Source organism: Gobio gobio (genome assembly GCF_949357685.1).
Source record: "Gobio gobio genome assembly, chromosome: 11".
In the NCBI taxonomy this organism is placed as follows: Eukaryota; Metazoa; Chordata; class Actinopteri; order Cypriniformes; family Gobionidae; genus Gobio; species Gobio gobio.
The window spans coordinates 30,151,822-30,173,926 of NC_137104.1; the positions used below are offsets into that span (position 1 = coordinate 30,151,822).

Here is a 22,105-nt window from a genome sequence, read left to right on the forward strand (position 1 = left end):
CTTGTAAATAACTGCAAATATTATATTTAATGTGTAGTTCGCCTGTTGTGGCACCTTTTTTCACCATTTGGAGATTTATTGCATTTATGCAAGTTCATTTATAGAGTTAGAGCTCCCTCCAGTGGATCTTGGTTGTATTGCGGGTTGTTTCTTTATGCATCTGTATGTAACCATAGCCTACATGTTTACTAATATACATTTTATTGTATTTTGTTTCAGATAACCACACACATACTCACACACACCCACACAAATCCACCTATTTGTCATTTTCACACCTAAACCGCCATCATCTCCATGTACCTGACTCCTCTTCAATAAATTCTCAAATTGCACCATTGGATTTGCCTATTCCTTCTTACCGAGGAAGACTCAGTTGACGAGCAATCCAAAATCAGCTGCAGACGCACACAGTTTATTACAATAACTATTATACTATATATATTTTTATTTTATTCACTTATAACTATTTTAACTTCATTTCTGTGTAAAGCACTTTGAATTGCCACTGTGTATGAAATGTGCTATACAAATAAACTTGCCTTGCCTTGCCTTGCCTAAGGTTTTTCAAGTCTTTTTAAGTAAAATATTTTTTTTTTCTCCTTAACCTCTTCCTGTCCCCGTCACCTAAGAATAGAATAGCAAAAAACTGATGTGACTAGCCATCAGAACCCAACCGAACACCGTGGTTAAAAAAACGAGGTATGTATGATATATATATTATATCTTGTATATTATACCTTTTGTACCCTTCTGTCATTGTATTCATCGTTTTTATTGTTAACAAACAAACCACATCCACCCCCCACACTTTTGAAAAGCTTGCTACGCCTCTGTCTGGCGTACACATGGTTTTATAAATAAGAATTTTTTTTGTGCGTACACAAAATCTATCTTTTGTGAGTACGTACACTGTTAGTAAGGTTTATACGCAAAGTTTTATAAATGAGCGGAACAAGCTGTATACAGGGCTCTCAAGTCTCACGCATTGGGCGTGAGACACACGCATTTCAACCCGTTCACACGCTCACACGCCACACCTTGTATTTCTCACGCAGAGAAATTTCCAGGATAATGCCCACCAAATTGCGCTGCTATTAGAGGAATCAAGTGACTTCCACATATAGAGCTCAGAAGGCCCTGCCACGCACCAGCCAATCAAATAAAAAATACAGCTTCCGAACAGCCAATCAGAAAATAGCATTGCTGTATCCGGGTAAGATTTAGATATTCCCGCAACAACAAAGTTTACATTCTGCCACCTACTGGTGGTTTAGTTTAGTGTTTTCTTTCCAACATTTCTTAATTGTATATTCAAAAATATTCTTAATTTTATGTTCAAAAATATTTAAAACAATCTCATAGAATTTTTCAGTGTAAATGATTTAATTTGATTGACAACAGCCCTACAGTGTCTTATTAATATATCAAATTTAAGAATATAAAATGAAAACTGAAGCATAGCCTATATTTAATAAGATTATGGGAAAATGCCCTTCATAAAAGGTAAAAATATCAAAAAGATATGCAGATTTAAATATCTCAAATCTGATTGAACACTGGTGAGACTATTGCTTCAGAATAAATTATATTTACAACACAGTAAATTCTGCAAAAAAATATTCCAAATTATTATGGATTATTAATTTACCTCTTCCCTGACATCTTTCTTTGAAATAGAGAAATGCAAGAATTAATACTATGCACACACACACACACACACGCACGCACGCACGCACGCACGCACGCACGCACGCACAGAAATGTTAAATTAAATAAAATACAAATATTATTATTTATTTATACAAATTAGTGTCATTTTTCAGATCAGAACCCCCACCCAAACCCCTGCTGCCGTCGCCAAAATCTCACTCTGAACTCAGTTCAAAACTTGAGAGCCCTGTGTATAGTCTTTACTGCTCTGGGTAAAAAAAAAATCCTCTGATGACGCAAAATGACGATATTTGCGTCATCTGATGATTTTTTTTCCCAGAAATAAAATGCATAATTCTCTCGTCTCAGGGGGATATGAGGGGGGAAATTACCATAATTCGAATAAACTACCGGGTTTATACTGATACAAAGCTCAATGCTAAATCACTGAAGTAAACCTTTAATTTGCTCCACACCATCTCAGCAGGTGGCAGAAATGCACTAAATCGATATGTTACCGCCTGCACGGTACGCGGCGCTGTTTCGCTTTGTCTCTCATAGACCCTCTACAATGAAGAAACTCATTGGCGTCTTGGGAACGCTTGACTGTTTTTCTCTTTGTTTAAATATAAACAGTTTTTGATCGTATTATCTATTCATACGTTCTAAACAGGTGAGTGATAATGCATGAAAGGGTAAAAACGTTCCAGCGTGTCTCTTTCAGTAGGACAATACTGATGAAAGAAAAAAGTTAAGCTCATACATCTGGGCTGCGTTTCCCAAAAGCATCGTGAGCTAAAGCTGGGCATACACTGGGCTAATTTTCAGCTTTGTCGTGCGTCGTTTTTCGTGGCATAAATCGTGAGCTTTGGCTTTAACTTTACATCGCATGCGATCTACTTGTACAGTGTAAGTAACCTTGCTGAAATCGCACAGTCTATGCCCGCCCAGTTTAAGTTGATCGTAGAGACCTTTGGTGACTAATAGTTGTACGGTCTACCTAGACTGTGAAACGCAGTTAAGTACAGTTAAACACGAGCCTGATACAAGTAAAGCTAAACATTACTGTCACTAATATCTATATCATTAATGATTTTCAGTAACTAAAACGTAATGAAATAACATGATTGCAGTTAAAAGCTCAAATATGTAATCCAGTACATCACAGACTGTGCGCCAAAATCGAATGTATGCATATACATTCTAAACTCAAGTCCAAAAATTTTGTTTAGTTTTTCAGCTCTGTATTTTGAGGCATAGTTAATATCCATGTACTGTATACACGGATGTTTTTTGCAGGTTAGTATGAGTGCTGAAGCTGCAGACCGGGAGGCAGTGAGTGGCAGTCGGCCCTGCACCCCACCACAGACCTCCTGGTTTGAGTTTCTCCTGGATCCATCATTACTGGAGCAGCATTTACTGGGCCCTCATCCAGGTATCTTATGCACAAAAAAGCTGGAGCTGCTTGCTTGTAAATAAATTAAATTAATAAAATATTCAACAAACCACTAGAAAAGTGTTATATATTTAGTTGACTTGTGTACTTACATTATCCCAAATGTTTTCCACAGATCCATCTCCTGTTCAGCTCATTATTCAGTTTCTTGAGCAAGCCTCCAAACCGTCTGTGAATGAGCAGAACCAGGTCCAACCACCAGTGGACAACCGGAGGAACCGCACACTGAAGCTAATGGCACTTAAGGTTGCCGCCCACCTGAGATGGGACCTGAACATACTAGAAAAAGGGTGAGTGAAGGTAAAACATTTGATTAATTGTTTTTCTTTTGAGTTTTATTTTTGACAAGTTTACAAATTTAAAACAGCCACCACCCACAAAGCAGTGCTTAGCCATTGTGACAATGATTTTTGCATGGGCAAACTCCACTTACATTTTCTTAAAGGGGACATATGATGCTTTTTGTTTTTCTTTAGTGTGTAATGTATCTGTTTGTGTGTGTATAAGATCTGCAAAGTTACTGATCCAGACCTGCCAAAAAAGCCTTGATCGAAGTTCACATATTACTTCCTTAAATGCCTGCGTCAAAATGCCCGCCCAAAGCCGTACGTACAGAAAGAAGACGGGGCTTCAGTAAATTGTAGTGTTTTCACCATGTCAAGGAGATGTGTTTTGATGCAAAAGCAAAACCTTTGGCCTAGCGAAAATGGATTAATTTAGGCAATAGTGGTTTAGATTTATTCATGTTTCTGTTCCTGAGCAGTACAACCCAAAAGTTAGCTTGTGTACAGTGCGTCTTATGGAGCTGCTGCACATTTTCTCCCAACTTCCTGAACCTGTGTGAGTACAACACCCGGCTATACCTATACACATCTAAATAAATTAGAAATATACACTTCAGTATACACTTTTTTTCAACTATATTTTATGTTGTCACTTCAGGACATAAAGTTGTTACAGTGAAGAAGACAAACTAAACTGTTAGAACATTGTATCTAAACACGTAAAAGAGTTACAAAATAATAACTTACCACTGCTCTGCTTAAGTCGTGTCAAAGTTGGTTCCGAACGATCTGCTTGATCATCTGCATTTTCAGAATCTTACTCTGTCTGGAACTGATATGATAATAAAGACGACATCATTACTGTGTGTTTACAGTTACTTTTGAAGCCTTGGAAGCGGAAGCTTATGAAACACACACTTGAGATTTGACACACTGGGCCAGCTGGCCAATCAGAGCACTTTCAGAAGGAGAGACTTTGTAGAAATCATAGGCCCTGTCCACACGAACACGGGTATTTTCAAAACCGTAGCTTTTTCTATGTGGTTTGACTGTTCATCCACACGCAAACGCAGTATCCGGTTACTGAAACCGGACTTTTTTGAAAACTCCTGCCAGGGTGAAGATTTTTAGAAACTCCGGTCGCAGCGTTGTCGTGTAGATTGTGTAACCGGAGATTTCGACTTGTGAAGTCGGAGTGTGCGCTGTTATCTCCTTTGTCCACCCAATAATTAGAAATGGCCAAATTGCCCCCCCCCCCCCCCAATATTTGAAATTCTTGCACTGCTCTGCTGAACTTCATTATGCAGCGCTCTGTATGTTGTTGTTGTTAGGATGACAAAAAGGTTTTAAAAGTTACATTTTAGTCTGGTTTGTCTCTGTGGTCTGGTCTAACAGCGCTCGTCAATGTCAAAATGATTGAGATGGCCAATCAAATCAAAGTAGGCAGGGTTTACGTTCTGTCTTAACACACAGACGAGCGCGTGTGCCTTAATGTGTGTGCTAAATGGCTTAATGCCGTTGCGGAGAGAGACTCCATTCTTTCTGGTGAAATCACAAAACATAATGTGCACAAACGTGTCCCTGCTCTTACAATCATTGATGAACATCTTTGATTTTAATGAAGAAGAAAAAAAAAACTATGAGAGCGGATTAGAACCCGGAACCTTTGACACGGTTTGCAAAAATTCTACCACCACTAAATTCACCCCCCCCCCCCCCCCCCCCCCCCCAATCTTCAAGACATGGTGTTACGGCCTTGTACGTGTGGACTAGGCCATAGTTTCAGACAGACTGGGAATAGGGGTACTGTAATTTACAGTATGTGAAAAACATTAAAGCATGTTAACATATTCTATTACACCCAATAAACAAAATAAATAAGATAAATACTTTTAAAAATAGCATCATATATCCCCTTTAAGAAAATGTAAAGATTTTTTTGGACATTGATACAGATGGTGAAGTTGTAAAGTGTCCTGTTTTGTTTTTCTGTTTGAATCACAGTTTGACCATCCCTGTGCTCAATATGTTATTGAATGAGCTTCTGTGTGTCAGCCGTGTTCCTCCTGGAGTTAAACATGTAGATCTGGATTTGTCCACCCTGCCACCCACCACAGCTATGGCCATGCTCATCTACAACAGATGGTAAGTGTGGCGTTCATTTGTATGTCACAGCGGCCACAAACGTCATTGAGTGCATGTCGGCTACATACCGGTGCTTCATTTCAGAAAAGTTACTATTACATTCCAAAGTAATGGAGAAATTATAGTAATTTACGTTCCAAGAGAGCATGCGTCACAATGGTGAAGTTCATAATGGTTATGTGCTAGCCTGACGTCGTCATACTCAATTCTAGTCAGAATTTGAGTCTGATACTGCTCCGTTGGGCTGTGATTATGGGGCGTGTTTCAACCGAACCAGGAAAGACCTCAATTGGATAGACCTACAACCAATCAGAGCAACGGAGTGACGCATAACGTTTGTTGTCAAATGTCAACAGAACTCAACTGCACTGTGTTGCCATGTCCGCGGGTTGAAGCGACCCCAAATATGTGATATACAGACCCAAGAATGCAAATTTTAATAACACCTGCCAAAATAACACATTTTACCCCCCAAATGCCCGGAGAACCCCCCCCCCCAAGTTTTGAGTAGCAATTGAAAAAGATGATTGTAAACGATCTTTGCCGGTGTTGTAAAAAAAAAAAGAATTTAAGGATACACAGAGTACTTACCAACACCATCATAATTTCTGAGAGAAATAGTAAAGGTGAACGCATATACAAACAAGTTCTCCGTTTAGGATTATAACAAATTCAACCCAAGCGGTCTTTGGTGATGTGGATGATTACGTTACTGTTTAGCATATGTCCATCATCGTCTAAAGCCCGCCCTGACAATATCATTGGTCCGAACAGTTTCTGTTTGGCATCCAGGCTAGTTATGTGCAGCCTATGTGTGCTTTATATAAGTAATAAGTATCATTAAAATTATTAGGATGCAAGTTATTCACTTTTAAAAATTTCACATCTAAAGAAATCTAGTGTTTGATCATGTCTAAATACTTATTTTTAGGTTTTGCATTTAAATACATAAGCAGATATGATCTGCAATACTTTGAGCAACTAGACAAGATACATGTATATGTATAAAAGAGCCACACAGGCACCTATAGTGGGTAATGGCATTACAAATGAAAATTATTATTTTTCCAGCCACAAAATGACTCTAATTTGCCTCTTTGCCGTGGAATTCTACATTTTAACCTTAATTACTACACTAATTGTAATATAAATATAAAAAAAATATATTTTAAGTGGTCATTAATGGACCATAATTATTGCACAAATATTAGGCCTATTTAGTACCAAAAGATCCTCAAAATATTCAATAAATATTATTAAACTAAAATATAGAACATTTATTTAATTAAAAAATAGTGTAAAAAGGTGTATGGTCACATTTGACCATCAATGAGTATGAGTGTGACCAATTAGTAAGGAATACCTGTGGGCTAAATACAAGAAAAACATTAACATTAATGTAACAATATTGCATCTATCATCACTCTCCATAATAAAATGATACTGTAAATGTGGTTGACGTAATAATCAATGCAAACTATGCTGCACTGCTTACCAAAAATTGCTGCAAATACCTGTACAGTGAAGCAGTTTTGTATCCGCTTAAGCCATTCAAATGTATCAGCGCTGCTTTGTGAGGAACTATTGAGAGCTCTGTGAACCATGTGACCGTGCTCGCCGCCGGGAGATTGAATGTCACAACTCTGTTTTTCAACGCCTCTGGCTTTAACTGTTATGCCACATTAGCTAAACGATTTGCGTCAAATTTACCAAAATTTACGATAAACCAAAACGGTATTTATTGTTTGAATTTCGTATTAAATTTTAAAAGCTTAGACTTTCAAGTTTCATATCAAAAGCAGGTTTGAGAGAAAGAGAGAGAGAGACGCACACATGAGATACAGAGAGATGGAGGGAGAGCAGGGAAAGGAAATGAACAAACACGCTGCTTGTTTTAAATAGCGTTAAAAAGTTAATAAATGTATCTATGTAAAATGCTGTGCAGCTGTTGTGCACAAACTTTATTAACTAAAGTACGGACAAGACTAAAACTAACATAAAACATACATACACAAAACATACGTGGCAAGAGGTAAAGAAGAACCGGGTCAGTGCAGATGGATGAAGTTATGCAAAGAGTCTAAAACCTGGGAAGAACCATCCCTGAAAAGCTCCTTTGTCTGAGCAAAAGAGTTTACCGTTTTACTAACTTGTGTTTTGTACTTTACTAGCATTTAGCCTGAGCTGTAGAAGACCGTCCGAGGTGAAATCGCAGGAGAAAGTTTTGATGTTTCCGTCCGATGATTTTGCGGTTGCGATCGATTCCTTCCGTGTTGAGCGAAGGAACGGCGTGAACTTGCATGGTTGCTTTGACTCCGTCGAGGATGAGGAAGTTGCACATGGCGTGCAGAGTTTGGGCCTACTGGCCCGTGGCCGTGTGGTTGCATCAGGTTTCCTGTTACACACACATGGTTCTGTGTGTGCAGGCCTTATCCGCTTGGCTGATAAGACAGCCAAGATGACGTGTCGTTTAGGGCTGTCAACGAATATTCTAAATTCGAATATATATTCGAATAGTTTTTAAAAAACGAATTTCGAAGGTGAAAATTAATATTCGAATAAATAAAAAATGTGGGGGAAAAAACGCCCGCGGTAGAGGCGTGGCTGTCTGCTTTGCGAGTGGGCGCTAGCGCGCCTGAAGCCTTGTGTATGGCCTGTCTCCAGAGCGCGAGCCCACGCTGACTGCGCGCGCTCCTCCCCAAACGGACGAGGCGTTTATACTTGACACGCTCGCTGTTGTGCTTTTCTTTGAAACGACAGATGGCGACTCGGAGTAATTGTTCTATAAACTATCAGGAAAAGCGTCGAGAAGAAGTGGGCTAATGTACACAGGTGACGATATTTATTTTAGTACACTTCACCGAAAACCACACTACAAAAGAATCATGTAAAACAGATCAAAATAAACCTTGATATTACTTGTGACATGAGAACAAAATGTATGTAGAAATGTAACGTTAACTTATACCTACTGTTGCACTTGTGCATATGTAGAGTGACAAATAAAGTGATTTGATTTGATTTGATTTTTGATACAACTCAATGTATGATATCTAAATGTTTCCTAATTTCACTAAACACTTTAGTGAGTTTTCACTTAGTTTCGTGAACTTCTCTTTATTAAACGGGCTTTTTTATGCTTTTGTAGGCTCGTTTTGTAAATATAAGCAACTAATTTGTATGTGCAAACTGGACCACCCTTACTTTGCATCGCCCGCCACAAGCTTCTCTGTCTGCAACACGACAAGAGGCCATAACGGAGAAATTCATTTAGTTCATTTGTAAGTACATGAGAGCGATCAGTGTCGTGGATGGGGCGGCTTCAGGGAGTTCTGTCAAGCAATGGAACCGAGGTACTGACTGAAGAGATATTGCATGAATAAAGGATAAATGCACTGCTTCCACTAGTTTGATTATTTACCGTTTCATGTCAAGGAAAAGTTCCATGTTTACCACAGCACAGCTCGCTCGGAGCGTTCAATAATATGCTGTAAAACTTATATTAATATTTGTTTCAATCACTGAATGAAGCCTGCTATATTTGGGACAAGAGTCGCGACCTTAAATTGCTTGCACAAAACTCTTGATCAGTCTCAAAATGTGTGTGTGTTCATTTAAACCGTTATGCGCAGACAGTGAGGGCGAGAGAGAGTGAGGTCTGCGGTCTTTAGCCATTAGTTGATTTACTTGTTTTTGTGTAGGTGTAATACGTTGTCAAATATGTTTAAACTTAAATAGACTACCTATATAAGTAGTTATGTGTCTTTGTATTCATTTGTCCTGTTATTGACGTAAAGGCCCTGTTATACTCGCGCCTGGCTCCGCAGCGCGAGCTCCGCAAACTGCGCGCGCTCCTCCCCCAAACGGACGAGGCGTTTATAGTCGACGCGCGCGCCGTTGTAGTATTCTGTCAAACGACAGGGGGCGACTTGGAGTAATTGTTCTTAAATCCGTCGAAAGCAGGAGCGAAGAAGTATTTTACCGGAACAGGTGAACAGGGCGTCCCGCAAGCCGTTCGTGGAACATAAACGAACCCACATGAGCCCCGTAACTTTACAAGAGAGACTGGCCGTCACACTACGTGTTCTTGCGTCTGGCAGTAACCAAAAATGTGTTGCCTACAGTTACAAGTTGGGCTCGACCACAGTTTCGTTGATCGCAGTACAAGTACAGGACTGTCATCAGAAGGGGATGTATACAGTAATGTTGCCAATCAAAGTAAAAAAAAAAAAAAGTGTTAAATCTTGTGTGTTTGCTTTGTGCTTTAAAATATATTTTTCACTTTCATGTATAAGTTATCACAGTGTTTGTAATAAAACCATAAAACTGAAAGCGTGGCATTGGTCGACATTAGAACAAAATAGATGGATGTGAAAACATGCATACACTATATTGATATTTTTATACTATATATATATATATATATATATATATATATATATATATATATATATATATATATATATATATATATACACACACTATATTTTAACTATATTAGTTCACAGTGCATTAACTGAAGATGACAACTAATTTCTGATTTTGTTTGTACATTCTGAAATTAACACTAAACAAGCACAATAAATGCTGCAGAAAGTGTCTTGTAAACTAATGTACTAAATGAAGCCTCTTTGTACAGTTACTTTTTATAAAACATGCCTTATTTTATCAAAGGTTCTATTTCAGTTAGTGTAGGCTCATTTTGAAAATGTAAGCAGTTACTTAAGACAAGTGCAAACTGGGTGCTTAATGCAAATGTATTCTAAAGTCCTATTCACAAAAGGAATGGATGGTTGGACGGATGGATGGCCTTCAATGCAAACTTTCCATGAATTCTGTGCCATCTGGCTGTCGCGATGATCCCTCATGGAATGGTCATAAATGTGCCGGTACTGACGCACCAGCTCGGACAAAGTCGCCTCAAAATCGTACATCTTCGGATGCGGAGGTGCGCGCGGAGTTACAAAAAATGCGCTGCGCACCGGCAGGCGAAATGGGGTCTTGCGGAGCCAACGCGCGAGACCGCCCCCTCCGCGTTGACGTCATTTTTGCCGCGCGCACCCTCGCGTTCTTGCGGCCGCGGCGAGTATAAACAAGGCTTAATGCGCGTCATTGATAAAATGCGCAACCAGATGTTCGAATAGTTCGAATATTCGTGCTTTTTTTAGAGGGAATATTCGAACGTCATTTTTGAGCAATTTTGACAGCCCTAGTGTCGTTTTGGTCCAGAGGTAGAAGAGAAGAGAGAGTGTGGGCGGATCTGTCTCTCTCTTTAAGCTTTTGGCCATTCGTATTCAGGCTCCTGGAGCTAAAGTTTTAAGACCCTTTGTCTCAAGGAGATCGTTTGCAGATTAGTTGTTGATGAAGGAACTATTAAAGATCCTGTAGTACTAATAAGTTGCACAAGGATCAACATATCATATACACAATCATTCAGATCTTTAAATTTCATTTCCGTAGACACCAAACATGCCATACACATGATTTTCGTTAACCATGGTATGCGTTTCTTAAACATAAATCCAACAGAGATTTAATTAACACATAGACCAAACCTTATAAAAACAAATCATGAGATGGATATACGTTTATATATTTCTCAAGTCATGACAGCGTGCGCTCTCTGTTCGACTGGAGATGTCGAGAGCACGGTCTATAACCAAACACATAAGTCCCTCGACAGCGAGCGCGACTTGCGTCATAACGCACTCTCTCTGTCTAGCGCATAACAGCGTCGTAAAATGGCGACCAAGCCTTGTGCATGTTTTCACTCTAACACTTCTATTAGTCCCCTCTATGCAGGCAGGTGGAGATGTTCAACATTGCAGTAAACAAGCCTGTAATGAAGCACGTACACCTGCACACAAAACGCTGTATTATCGGCGATCCTAATAAAAGCCCAGAGCCGCTGGTCCAGTGGTTTAAGACCATGTACTTTCGCACACAGGGTTGTCCGTTCGAGCCTCGCTCACAGTGTTTCAATTAAAGAGTTTTTTCCTCTGTTATGACTGTAGGCAGTGTGTCCATGATACAGTGTGCACCCCTGCATATAGGACTGTTAATTCAGCGCTACAAAATCAATCAAAAGTCCCGCCGCGGCCGGATTACCACCACAGACTTCCTTTACATTCTCCCAATCCCCCTTTATTCAGGCGGCTGGGGATGTAAATATTAGGGGTGGTGAAAAAAATCGATTACATTTTCAAAAATCTATTTTTTTATTTATCTAAACCTGACACTACCACAGTGTGTGTGTGTGTGTGTGTGTGTGTGTGTGTGTGTGTGTTCATTAGATGAATGTAAATCTGTCGTTAATGCTGAGATGATTCTGAGGGAACACTGTAGAAATCCTCCCGCCTCGCCTCCTCTGGAGCTTAGGCACATTAGCATTAGCGCGTTAGCACGGCTTAGATTCGCGCACAAACACCGAATAAACGCCTTCAATCCGCAGATTTATGAGCGCGTCAGATGAGCGAGCGCGACAGACATCGACGCGCACATTCGCGGGAATAAAGGCGATCCTGAGGACGCGATGAGAGGATCACACACACACACACACACACACACACATACAGCCGGACTGATGCTGGAAACACACACAACGCCACACTAAAGCAGCACAGATGTCTGATAACGGGATGTGTTTACCGGACAGGCCCGTCTGATCTCCCCAGGCTCGAGTCCCGCGCTCCGCTGCACCGACCCGCGGCTCCCGCTCACGGAACCGAACGGGCCTCGACACCCCTCCGACACGAACCTGTTTTTCTTCTGTCGTTTTTCCCCCTTTTGTCTTTTTCACGTCAGGAAACGAACGAGAGGAGCTCGAGCGGTCCACGCGCTCCCGCCCCCCTCACGCACGCACCGCATCCATCACACACACTCTTGACATTTTGTCACTGTGTTCTACAGTACAGTATATAAGCTGAAGCTACAGTAAGTTGTTCAAAAATGTTAATTTTGTCTTCTTAATGATTAAATTGGACAATTTTCTTCTAGAAAGACAAGGTGTTTAGGTGGAGAAAAAACATCATCTTTACCTTGACATGTTTCGACTGCAACCTGCAGTCTTCCTCCACCTGAACACGTTGTCTTTCTAGAAGAAAATTGTCCAATTTCTACAGTATGTTGGTTCTGATCTACTTCCTAAAGAAAATAAGCCTTTCATTTATTTGTTATTGTTTAGTTCAACTTGATGAGTCACAACACAATGTGATGTATTCATTTCTGTGTAACTACACAACACTACACGACAAGTGCTTTGAGTTGTTGTTACTCAATAAAAGAGTTAAGTAATTCAGTAGCTGACTTTTTTTTTATACTGCAATCACTTTGTAGTGTATTTTCGTTTACTGTTGTGAAATGGAAAATCAATAATCGCTAATCGAGAATCGTTATTAATCGAAAATGGACTGTAATCGAATCGGGACTTCAATAATCGTAATCGAATCGGGAAATCAGACAGATTAACCACCCCTAGTAAATATTGCAGTCAAATAGCCTGTTGTCAAACATGCTCGTCTGCACACTAACACTGTTTTAAAGGGGTGATGAACTGAGAAATCAACTTTCCCTTGAACCTTTTGAAATATGAAAGTTAATCGTGATATAAGAATATCCTGTAAGTTTCAGAGCCGAAAACTTCCTTGTTAGTCAAAGAAAAGCTTTTATTGACACCAGGCCCAGAAAACGAGAGCTCTCAGAATATGTCGACCACTGACGTAATAGGATGCAGAAACGCCGCCTCTACAGATAAATATGTACGCCTGCTTCTGTAGCCCTGGCCACTGACTCTTGGAGCTAAACAGATCGCGCTACCAATCTATAAACATGGCGAAGAGAGTAAAGGCTTATTTATACTTCTGCGTCGGACCTACGCCGTAACCTCTACGCATCAAGTAACGCGTTGGTTTTCATTTATACTTCTGCGTTGTTGTCGGCTTCAATGTGCAATTACACATGCAGACGCTAGTAGGCAGTGTCCTCGGGCATGATGGTGTAATCAAGACAACAGCCAAAGAAGAAGCAGCTTGTTGTGTAGAATGTGTACATTCATTGTCTGAGTATCAGCAGTTTTTCTTGCAGCTTTTCTTGCAGCTTGTTGTTGTATCTAATACAAATTAAGCATCTCTAGTTGATTAGTAGAGTTAAATAAGAGGCGATCTGGCACTGGAATGCGTTTGTGAAATCATGCAGAGCTAGTGGCGCTGTTTTCAGTAGCAGTGGCTCGAGCAATCGATTGCTGTTGCGGAGGATTCATTCACGAAATGTACCCTAATGTGTCCCTTTTCTTGATATGCAATCACTGATTAACATCTTTGGTTTTAATGAGAAAATAATTAAACTATACTCAGCGGATCTATGTAATTATTTACTAACATAAAGAATCTCTGGACTACAAATTATTGTGTTAAAGCAGACGTAAGAAAGAAACTATCATCCCATTTCTGGACACACACTCCTATCGCAGATTTATTTATTTATTTATTGACCTGACACGTTGTTACATTTTTGGAGAGGTGCGTGTCGGGGTACGGCATAGGGTACGCGTGCATCACACAGCCTACGGCGTACACTCGACACAGAAGTATAAATTGGCCTTAATACATTGCGCTGTGCCTAGTTGTGGAAGAACACAGTCCCTGCATAAGCTTCCTTCGGATTATGATATGAGGAATGAGTGGTTAAACTTTATTTTTAATGAAGTTCCATCTCACGTGGGGAAGACTGCACGTATGTTCATTTCACCGGATTCGTTTGTAAATAAGAGACTGGATTTGCAGACAGGATGATATTACATGAATTAATGAAGCTAATCACTAATGTGAGTAAAAATGTTTTTTTGTGGTCGTATTGCATTGTTACAGACCAAATACAATGTTACATTGTGTACATGTCTAACTAAACATAACTTACCACTGTCACAGGGCAGCCCAACATCCCGGGGCTATGTGTTTTCCAGACGGGCTACCAGTACATATCATCATAAATAGTGAAATAACATTACTTTCTTGATGTGCGTTCACTCTCTTGACTTGATGTTTGAAGGAAAAATAATATTGCGTAAGTTTTGATCATGCTGTCTGCAACGTTGGTGCACGCGTATATCCACCGATGGGGCGGGCCAACTAATGTAAAATAACATTCATATTAATTGCGGGTGGATGAGAGATAAATCATTGTTTGTGTTCCGGTGTTCCGGTTGCCGTTTGTCACACACTTTCAAAACAATGCCTCACGCGTACTCATGTGGGAGCCGAAGCTCATTAAATATGCAAAGCTTATCCAATCATAGCCGTGGGCGTTTACTTCCAAGTCTTCAGTGCGGTACGCCCATCAAAACCGACCATGCCTTGAGAGAGCCTCAAAACCATGGCAGAAAATAGCCTATTACTTACTCATTATGATGTTTTTGAATGTCACAAGTAGACCTCCGACAACAGTATAAAAAAATTGTGAGAAAAAGTGAGAAATGCATTGGTAAACCTTAAAGACACTTTAAAGACTTCTAACTTTGTACAGTATGCAAATGAGTTCCAAAGGAGAAAGGAGGGTGAGCCTCACTGTGGACCCCCTCTGTTGCCAGCAGCCAATCGCAACACTGGAATGGAGAAGCGCCAAATTGCAATCTCCTCCTATTCGGTAAAGGATTAATGTACCCTTTTAACAGACACACCTTGTTCTGAGTCTCCCCACAAGGATGAGACTGTGACAGAGCAACCAGTTCTGGGTTTCTCCTTGAGAGAGACAAACATTTCACCAAGTTCTGAGGCTCTGGTTAATCCAGAGAGACAACAAAAGATCTGAGGATCTGAGTCTACAGCTTGTGAGGCAGCAATAGATACGACCACGTTCTGAGCCTCCAGCCTGTGAGGAAAGAGACATTAACAACCACTACGTTCAGAGTTTTAGTCCAGCGAGACGACTACAGCACATCCCGAGTCTCCATGCCAGAGAGACGAAAGCATGAAGAGAGCAAAAAGAAAGCAAAAAGAGTGTCTGACCCACAGAGTCAGAAGACACACTGAGATATTTGCAACAAGGTTAAGCTCAGGAGAGCAAAACCTTCCCTTCAAGGTTCCTTCGTCTGCGTGTTCCAGATTAAGGACCTTCTGCACCTACTTCAGGGCCTCTTCTGCGTGCTCCTGATTTTTGGACCCTTTGGTGCTCCAGGAGATCAGCATCCCACAGATCTCCGTGTTCAAGGCTGTTGAAACGGATTCCAGTTCCTTTCCCACTGCACTGTCACCCAGCACAACCAGTGGAAGAAGTCACCGCCGTCGGACTGCTTACTCAACCACGTGGAACGTATATATCACTTAACCAAACCTTCCTTTCCAGAAACCTTGGCATTGTTGTTTATTATCAGTGTATGATTTTCTAATTTACGTTTGAGGTAATATAACTGATACTAGTTGATAACAAATAATCTTCCGTTATTTGTTTGATGCATAATAAGGTTCTTCACCTTATTTTCAGAGAAACAGCAGTTTATCTTTATATAAGATAACGTAACACTTCCATAGCCACACTCAACTTAATCACATGTATTTTATGCATCTTATGCACTTTATTCCTTTATCATTCATTGTATTAACTTAGTAGTTGTTAGTTATTCTTGTTTATCTTAGTGTTAATAAAATCTATTTTATTACAATTGTCTTTCTTGTGCTGATAATACAGAAGAGGCTCTACAAGTTAGAAATCTCACCAATCTTTCAGATAAATCAGCTGACCAACTCTCCCCACTTTACATTCAATCTAAAATGATTGAACTGCCTCCTGTGTGGAGTGTTCTCAATGGCAAAAATGGAATTATTACATAAATATGAGATTCTCATTCATATTCAGGCCCAATTATATCCGGCCTAATTTTATGGGGTTTCCCTTGTAAACCTTCATATGAGGCTCACCAGGGTTGGCCTCTTGAGGGCTCATTTCACTTATCTCTGCTAGGTGCCTGTGGTTTTCACCACAGACCTTAATGGGAGTTAGGTTAAAGCATGCACAGCGTTTTACATTGCGTCCCCTCGTGTATGCTACACAATACGAGAGTACTCTCGAAAGGGAACGACACGGTTACTCACGTAACCTCGGTTCCCTGAGAGAAGGGAACGAGTATTGCGTAGCTTGCCGTGCTTTTGCTTTGCTCAGGATATCGCTTCAGTTGATTTAAACCTGATATCCTATGGCTTGACACGGTCTTTTATAGACTCGTTATGCAAATTCAGACAAGCTGTTTAGGCGGGAGCTCAGGTAGTCACCTTATTGGTCCTCCCGCTCATCTGCCTCACCATAGGTTCCTGCAGTTGCCGCAGCACACCCAATCAGAAGCGTAGGCACGCTCTACTATATTGGGTATCCAGCTGCACTGGGTTCTCTTTAAAGCATACGTTTCGGGGTCTCACTATGGGATCCGCCCTTTCCGCGTATTCCTCTGAAGCCCTGTTACATTACGCCAGCCCCAATTGGCTGGCAGACGTGAAGTTGTGTCTGGGAGTGGACTCCCTCAGTATAAAAGGGGCAGCACAACGTCACAACGACATTCAAACACCTCTTCTCGCTTCACACCAGAAGCCTAGAAGCCTACCTTTTTCAAAAGAACAAACTTCTGGACGAACTACTAGCCACCACGCCGTTTTTCGTCTGGCTCCTTCAATTTGCATTCCAGCCGATTGCAAGGATTGTTCGATACAACGATGGCTGCAGCAATGCAAACTATCCTGGCTAGTGAGGGAGATTCTGTGCGACTGTGTTCATGCGGGAACAAAATTTCATGCAAGGACACACACCAGGTCTGCTCTGCATGTCTCGGGCTGAAACATGCCCAATTGGCGATCGAGAACCCCGGCTCCTGTGAACACTGCGCACGCTTCACCATGAAGAGCCTTCGTCGCAGGCTAGCACGCCAAGCTAGCCTGTCAGGCCAAGATCCCCTCACGTCACCTAGCCCTGTTCCAGCTGCCACTCCGCAGGTAACCATTCCTGCAGTAGAGCTGCCCACCACGGCAGTTCTGTCCTGGAGTGAAGAGCTTGATGCGTGCGTCCCTCTACCTGGTGTGCTCAGCACGGACGAGGATGAGGACGCGCTCGATTTCGAGGAAGAGGGACAATCCGATTTTCTTCTCTCTGAGGAAGAGGAAGATTTCGAGGACTCCCCCTTCCTTCCCCCTGCGCACTCGGCACAACTCCTCGCCGCGGCGGGATCCACGGAAGAGGCGGGCGGGGCACCATCCTCTCCGCTTCTCAGTGTTGATCTGCAAGATGTGTGCAAACGTGCTGCAGATAAACTAAATATTCCGTGACCGACCGTTGTAGCAGAGACTCTGGGCTCTGAACGCGATCTCTATGCTTACCGCATACCAAGCGGAGCTGCAGGACGAAGCGTCAACCATGCCAGGTCAGACACATTGGGAAGAGATCTGTGTCGTTACGGATCTCTCTCTACGTCTTCAGAGATGCGCGGTTCAAGCCGCGGGCAAGGCCATGGCCAGGATGGTCATTCAGGAGAGAGGAAGATGGCTTAACTTGGCCAATCTTTCTGACAGGGAGAAAGAAGCTATCCTGGACGCACCGGTGGTCGCAGAGGGCATTTTTGGCTCAGCACTGTCACTGATGCAAAAGAGATGCGAGGAGAAGAGGGATGATGAGGCTCTGCAACTCTGCATGCCTAGAAAGTCGCAGACTGCACCCCCTCCGCCACCTCGGCAGACCTTCGCACAGGCCGCAACCCACCCACCCCCCAGCTTTCGTATTCCTAAACGGCAGAAACCGAACATGAATGCAGCGGATCAGGGCGGAGCACCGGAACAGAGAACTGCCTGGGCTAGAAAGAACTATCCGCCTGCAACAGCTCAGACGGTTCAGCCAGCTCCTCAACCTCATCCTCATGCCCATTCTCAGGGAGCGAGGAGGAAGGAGGCAGTTTGATGGGACCTTCCTCAGGGACGGGAGCCCACAGCCCGCCTGTTCGCTGGCTCCCAACCCTCAAAAGTCCAGTGTTCGACAAGGAACGAGTTCCGAAGTTCCCACTTCCAGATGTTCTGTGTGGAAAACAGAGCCCGGCTGGGCCAGGGGAAGCAGAGCGGTGAAAAGAACGAGAGACGGTGCAGTGGTGCACACCCACCCACTAGTCACAAGCACTTTCCATGTTCAAAACTCAATAAAGTTTTCACTGTACCCCCAAAACATGTTGAAAAACATAATGCCACAAAAAATGTTGTAAAACATACCAACAGAACACAATATTACACCTCCTCAGGTTATCGCCCCCTTAGAGGTGATGAGACACTTAAACTCTGTCCAAACGCGAAGTGCCCACGCATGCGCAGTACAGATCACAAACTCGTTCACAACTCAGCCACACGAGGGTACCCGCTGGGTATTGAGAACGAAACAGTACGGGTACAGAATGCAATTTGTCACTTCTCCCCCGCAATTCAAAGGGATAGTTCATTCTCAGGTGCGGGGAGAATTAAAGCATGTTCTTCAGGAAGAAATTTCCTCTCTGTTGAACAAGAAGGCGATAAGAGTGGTCCCACCCGAGCAAAGCCACAGAACTCAGGCTCTGCGTGCACTGAACAAATACTTAAGAAAGTACAAGTTCAGAATACTCACCCATTCTACACTCCTAAAAATAGTGCGCCAGGGCGATTGGTTTACGTCGATCAACCTGAAAGACGCGTACTTTCACATAAAGATGTGAACCCACCCCACAGGAAATTTCTGAGATTTGCCTTCCTTGGCGTGGCATACGAGTATCTGGTTCTCCCGCGGCCCTCCCGCTCAGGGAACAGGGTATTCGTCTTGCTACTTACATAGACGACTGGCTGGTGACAGCTCAGTCAGAGCAGGATGCGAGAGAACACACAGCTATGCTTCTGGAACACATACAGAAGCTGGGTTTACAACTAAACACAGAAAAGAGTGTTTTAATTCCCACGCAGTCCATAAAATATCTGGGGCTGTCACTGGACTCGATGACATTCAGAGCACGACTGTCGGAGGACAGGGTGGTAAAATTCACTCGGTGCCTGGCCGAATTTTAGAAGGGAAAAAGAGTCTCTTTCCGCACATGCCTCAGGCTATTGGGACTGATGGCCTCAGCCCTGATAGTCATTTCCTTAGGCAGACTGTTCATGAGAGAGTTTCAATGCTGGGTAGCGTCTCTGAGGCTGGATGCCCTACGGCACTCCCGAAGGAGAGTGAGAGTGACGTCAGAGGCGGTATTGGCACTGCGTCAATGGAGACTCCCGACTTTTCTGGTTCAAGGGGTACCCATGGGCGTGGTTCAAGCCAGGAAAGTCATAACAACGGACGCGTCGTTGTCAGGTTGGGGGGGGCATCCACGAGGGCAGGATAGTGAATGGGAGATGGGGTAATCATCTGGCCGATCTTCATATAAACTATCTGGAAATGCTAGCCGTTTTTCTGACGTTGAAGCATTTCCTTCCCTTTCTGAAGGGACATCATGTCCTTGTGAGAACAGACAACACTACGGTTGTGGCTTACATAAATTGACAGGGGGGTCTCAGATCACTTCCCTTGCACATGTTAGCACGCAAACTGATCTTATGGGGCAATGTCAATCTTCTATCCCTGAGAGCGATGCACGTACAGGGTGTAATGAATCAGGGTGCGGATCTGCTGTCCAGGGGCAATCCTCTATACGGGGAGTGGAGATTGAACAAGGAAGTGGTCGAACAGATTTGGAGCATATACGGCAGAGCGACAGTGGATCTGTTCGCGTCTCACGACAATGCTCAGTGTCCTCTGTTCTTCTCACTGAAGGACCAGAGCGCGCCCCTGGGGATAGATGCGTTGGCGCACGAATGGCCTCGCACTCTCCTTTACGCGTTCCCACCGATAGCGTTAATATCCCCAACACTCTACAGAGTGAGGGCGGAAGGATTGAGGCTGATACTAATAGCTCCGAGGTGGCCAGGGAAACATTGGCTGGCGGAGATCATACATATGCTATACGACGATCCGTAGCCTCTCCCCTTGCGCAGAGATCTACTGTCTCAGGCAGAAGGGGAGATATTTCAACCTCATCCAGAAAGCCTGGCACTATGGGCCTGGCCAGTGAGTGGTTCAATTTGAACACAACTGGTCTGTCTGACAGTGTTATCAGGACCATACAAAATGCTAGAGCCTCGTCTACTAGGTCTCTTTACGAGTGCTAATGGGGCGTGTTTGAACGTTGGTGCACGGCTAAACACGAAATTCCCTTTCAGTGTTCGGTGGCGGTCGTTCTATCATTTCTGCAGGATTTGATAGACCAAGTGGAAGCGTTTTCAACCATAAAAGTGTTTCTGGCTGCTATACCTGCCTGTCACATAGGTTTTGATAACAACTGTTGGGCAGCATCCTTTAGTATGCAGACTCATGAAGGGCGCACGCCGCGCGTTGCCAGTTTCAAAACCGCTTTCTCCTTCATGGGATTTGGCATTGGTGCTTGATGCTATTTCAATGTCCCCATTTGAACCGTTGGAAAAGATTGGTTTAAAAATATTGTCATTTAAGACAGCGCTGCTGTTAGCTTTGGCTTCAGCGAAGCGCGTAAGCGAGATCCATGCACTTTCGGTGCATTCAGCTTGTATGCAGTTCATGCATGGGGATGCAGGGGTAATTCTGAAACCTAATCCTGCATTCATGCCTAAAATAATTAATTCTATCATCCCTCTTGAGTTGAGAGCTTTCTCCCCACCGCCTTTTGCGTCATCAGAACAGCAAAAGTCAAATGTGCTGTGCCCAGTGCGCCCTTTACGCATTTACATAGAAAGAACCAGAGGGCTCAGGGAGAATGACCAGCTGTTCGTGTCTTGGGCGAAACCACGTACGGGGAAACCGATTACTAAACAGCGTTTATCGCACTGGATAGTGGAGGCTATTTCGTTGGCATATTCCAGTAAGGGTCTTGTGCCCCCGTCTGGTTTACGTGCACACTCAACGAGGGGAATGTCAACGTCGTGGGCTCTATTTAAAGGAGTCACGATACAGGATATTTGTGAAGCGGCGAGTTGGTCCTCGCCGCATACATTTGCAAGATTCTACAAACTGGATGTTACAGCTCAAACGTTAGCACATGCAGTATTGAGCGTAGGAATGTGAGTCGTGAGTCATGATTCATGACTCATTCAGCCCTGAATATAGTTATGGTGGTTGGCAGGAGACTTCGAGGCAGGCTATCTGGCAATACGGGAGTTAGGATATCCCATAGTGAGACACCGAAACGTATGCTTGAAAGAGAACAATAGGTTACTTGCGTAACCCCGCAAAAAAAAGATTCCCCTAGGGTATGTTACGCAATACTTGTTCCCTTCTCTCAGGGAATCGAGGTTGCGTGAGTAACCGAGTCGTTTGTGTGCATTTTACATTAATTTTACTTATAGCACAGTGAAAATAACATGAATATGACATAGTGGGCAACAGAATATAGTGGGCATCAGAATAATATATATATTTAAAATCAAGGGTTTAAATTGTCTCGTTTAACTCCAGTGAATCTGAACTCTCCTGTCCGCATACAATTCACACGGACTGACCATCACGTGCAGAGTCACACGTT

At 42.6% G+C, this 22,105-nt stretch overlaps 1 protein-coding gene across 4 annotated transcripts in view; it reads left to right on the forward strand.

The window, feature by feature from the left end:
• The first annotated feature begins 2,203 nt into the window (after positions 1 to 2,203).
• ints8 (integrator complex subunit 8) overlaps positions 2,204 to 22,105 on the forward strand; it is a 145,042-nt gene continuing 125,140 nt past the window's right edge. For 2 of the 4 annotated variants that reach the window (XM_079829354.1, XM_079829355.1), the window contains exons 1-4: positions 2,204 to 2,326; positions 2,953 to 3,088; positions 3,225 to 3,399; positions 5,398 to 5,538. In XM_079829354.1, the coding sequence (XP_079685480.1) occupies positions 2,959 to 3,088; positions 3,225 to 3,399; positions 5,398 to 5,538 (446 nt within the window). In that variant the 5' untranslated portion in view covers positions 2,204 to 2,326; positions 2,953 to 2,958. Of the gene's footprint in view, positions 2,327 to 2,952; positions 3,089 to 3,224; positions 3,410 to 5,397; positions 5,539 to 22,105 lie in introns of all 4 variants that reach the window. The other 2 variants (XM_079829356.1, XM_079829357.1) reach the window with 1 other exon arrangement.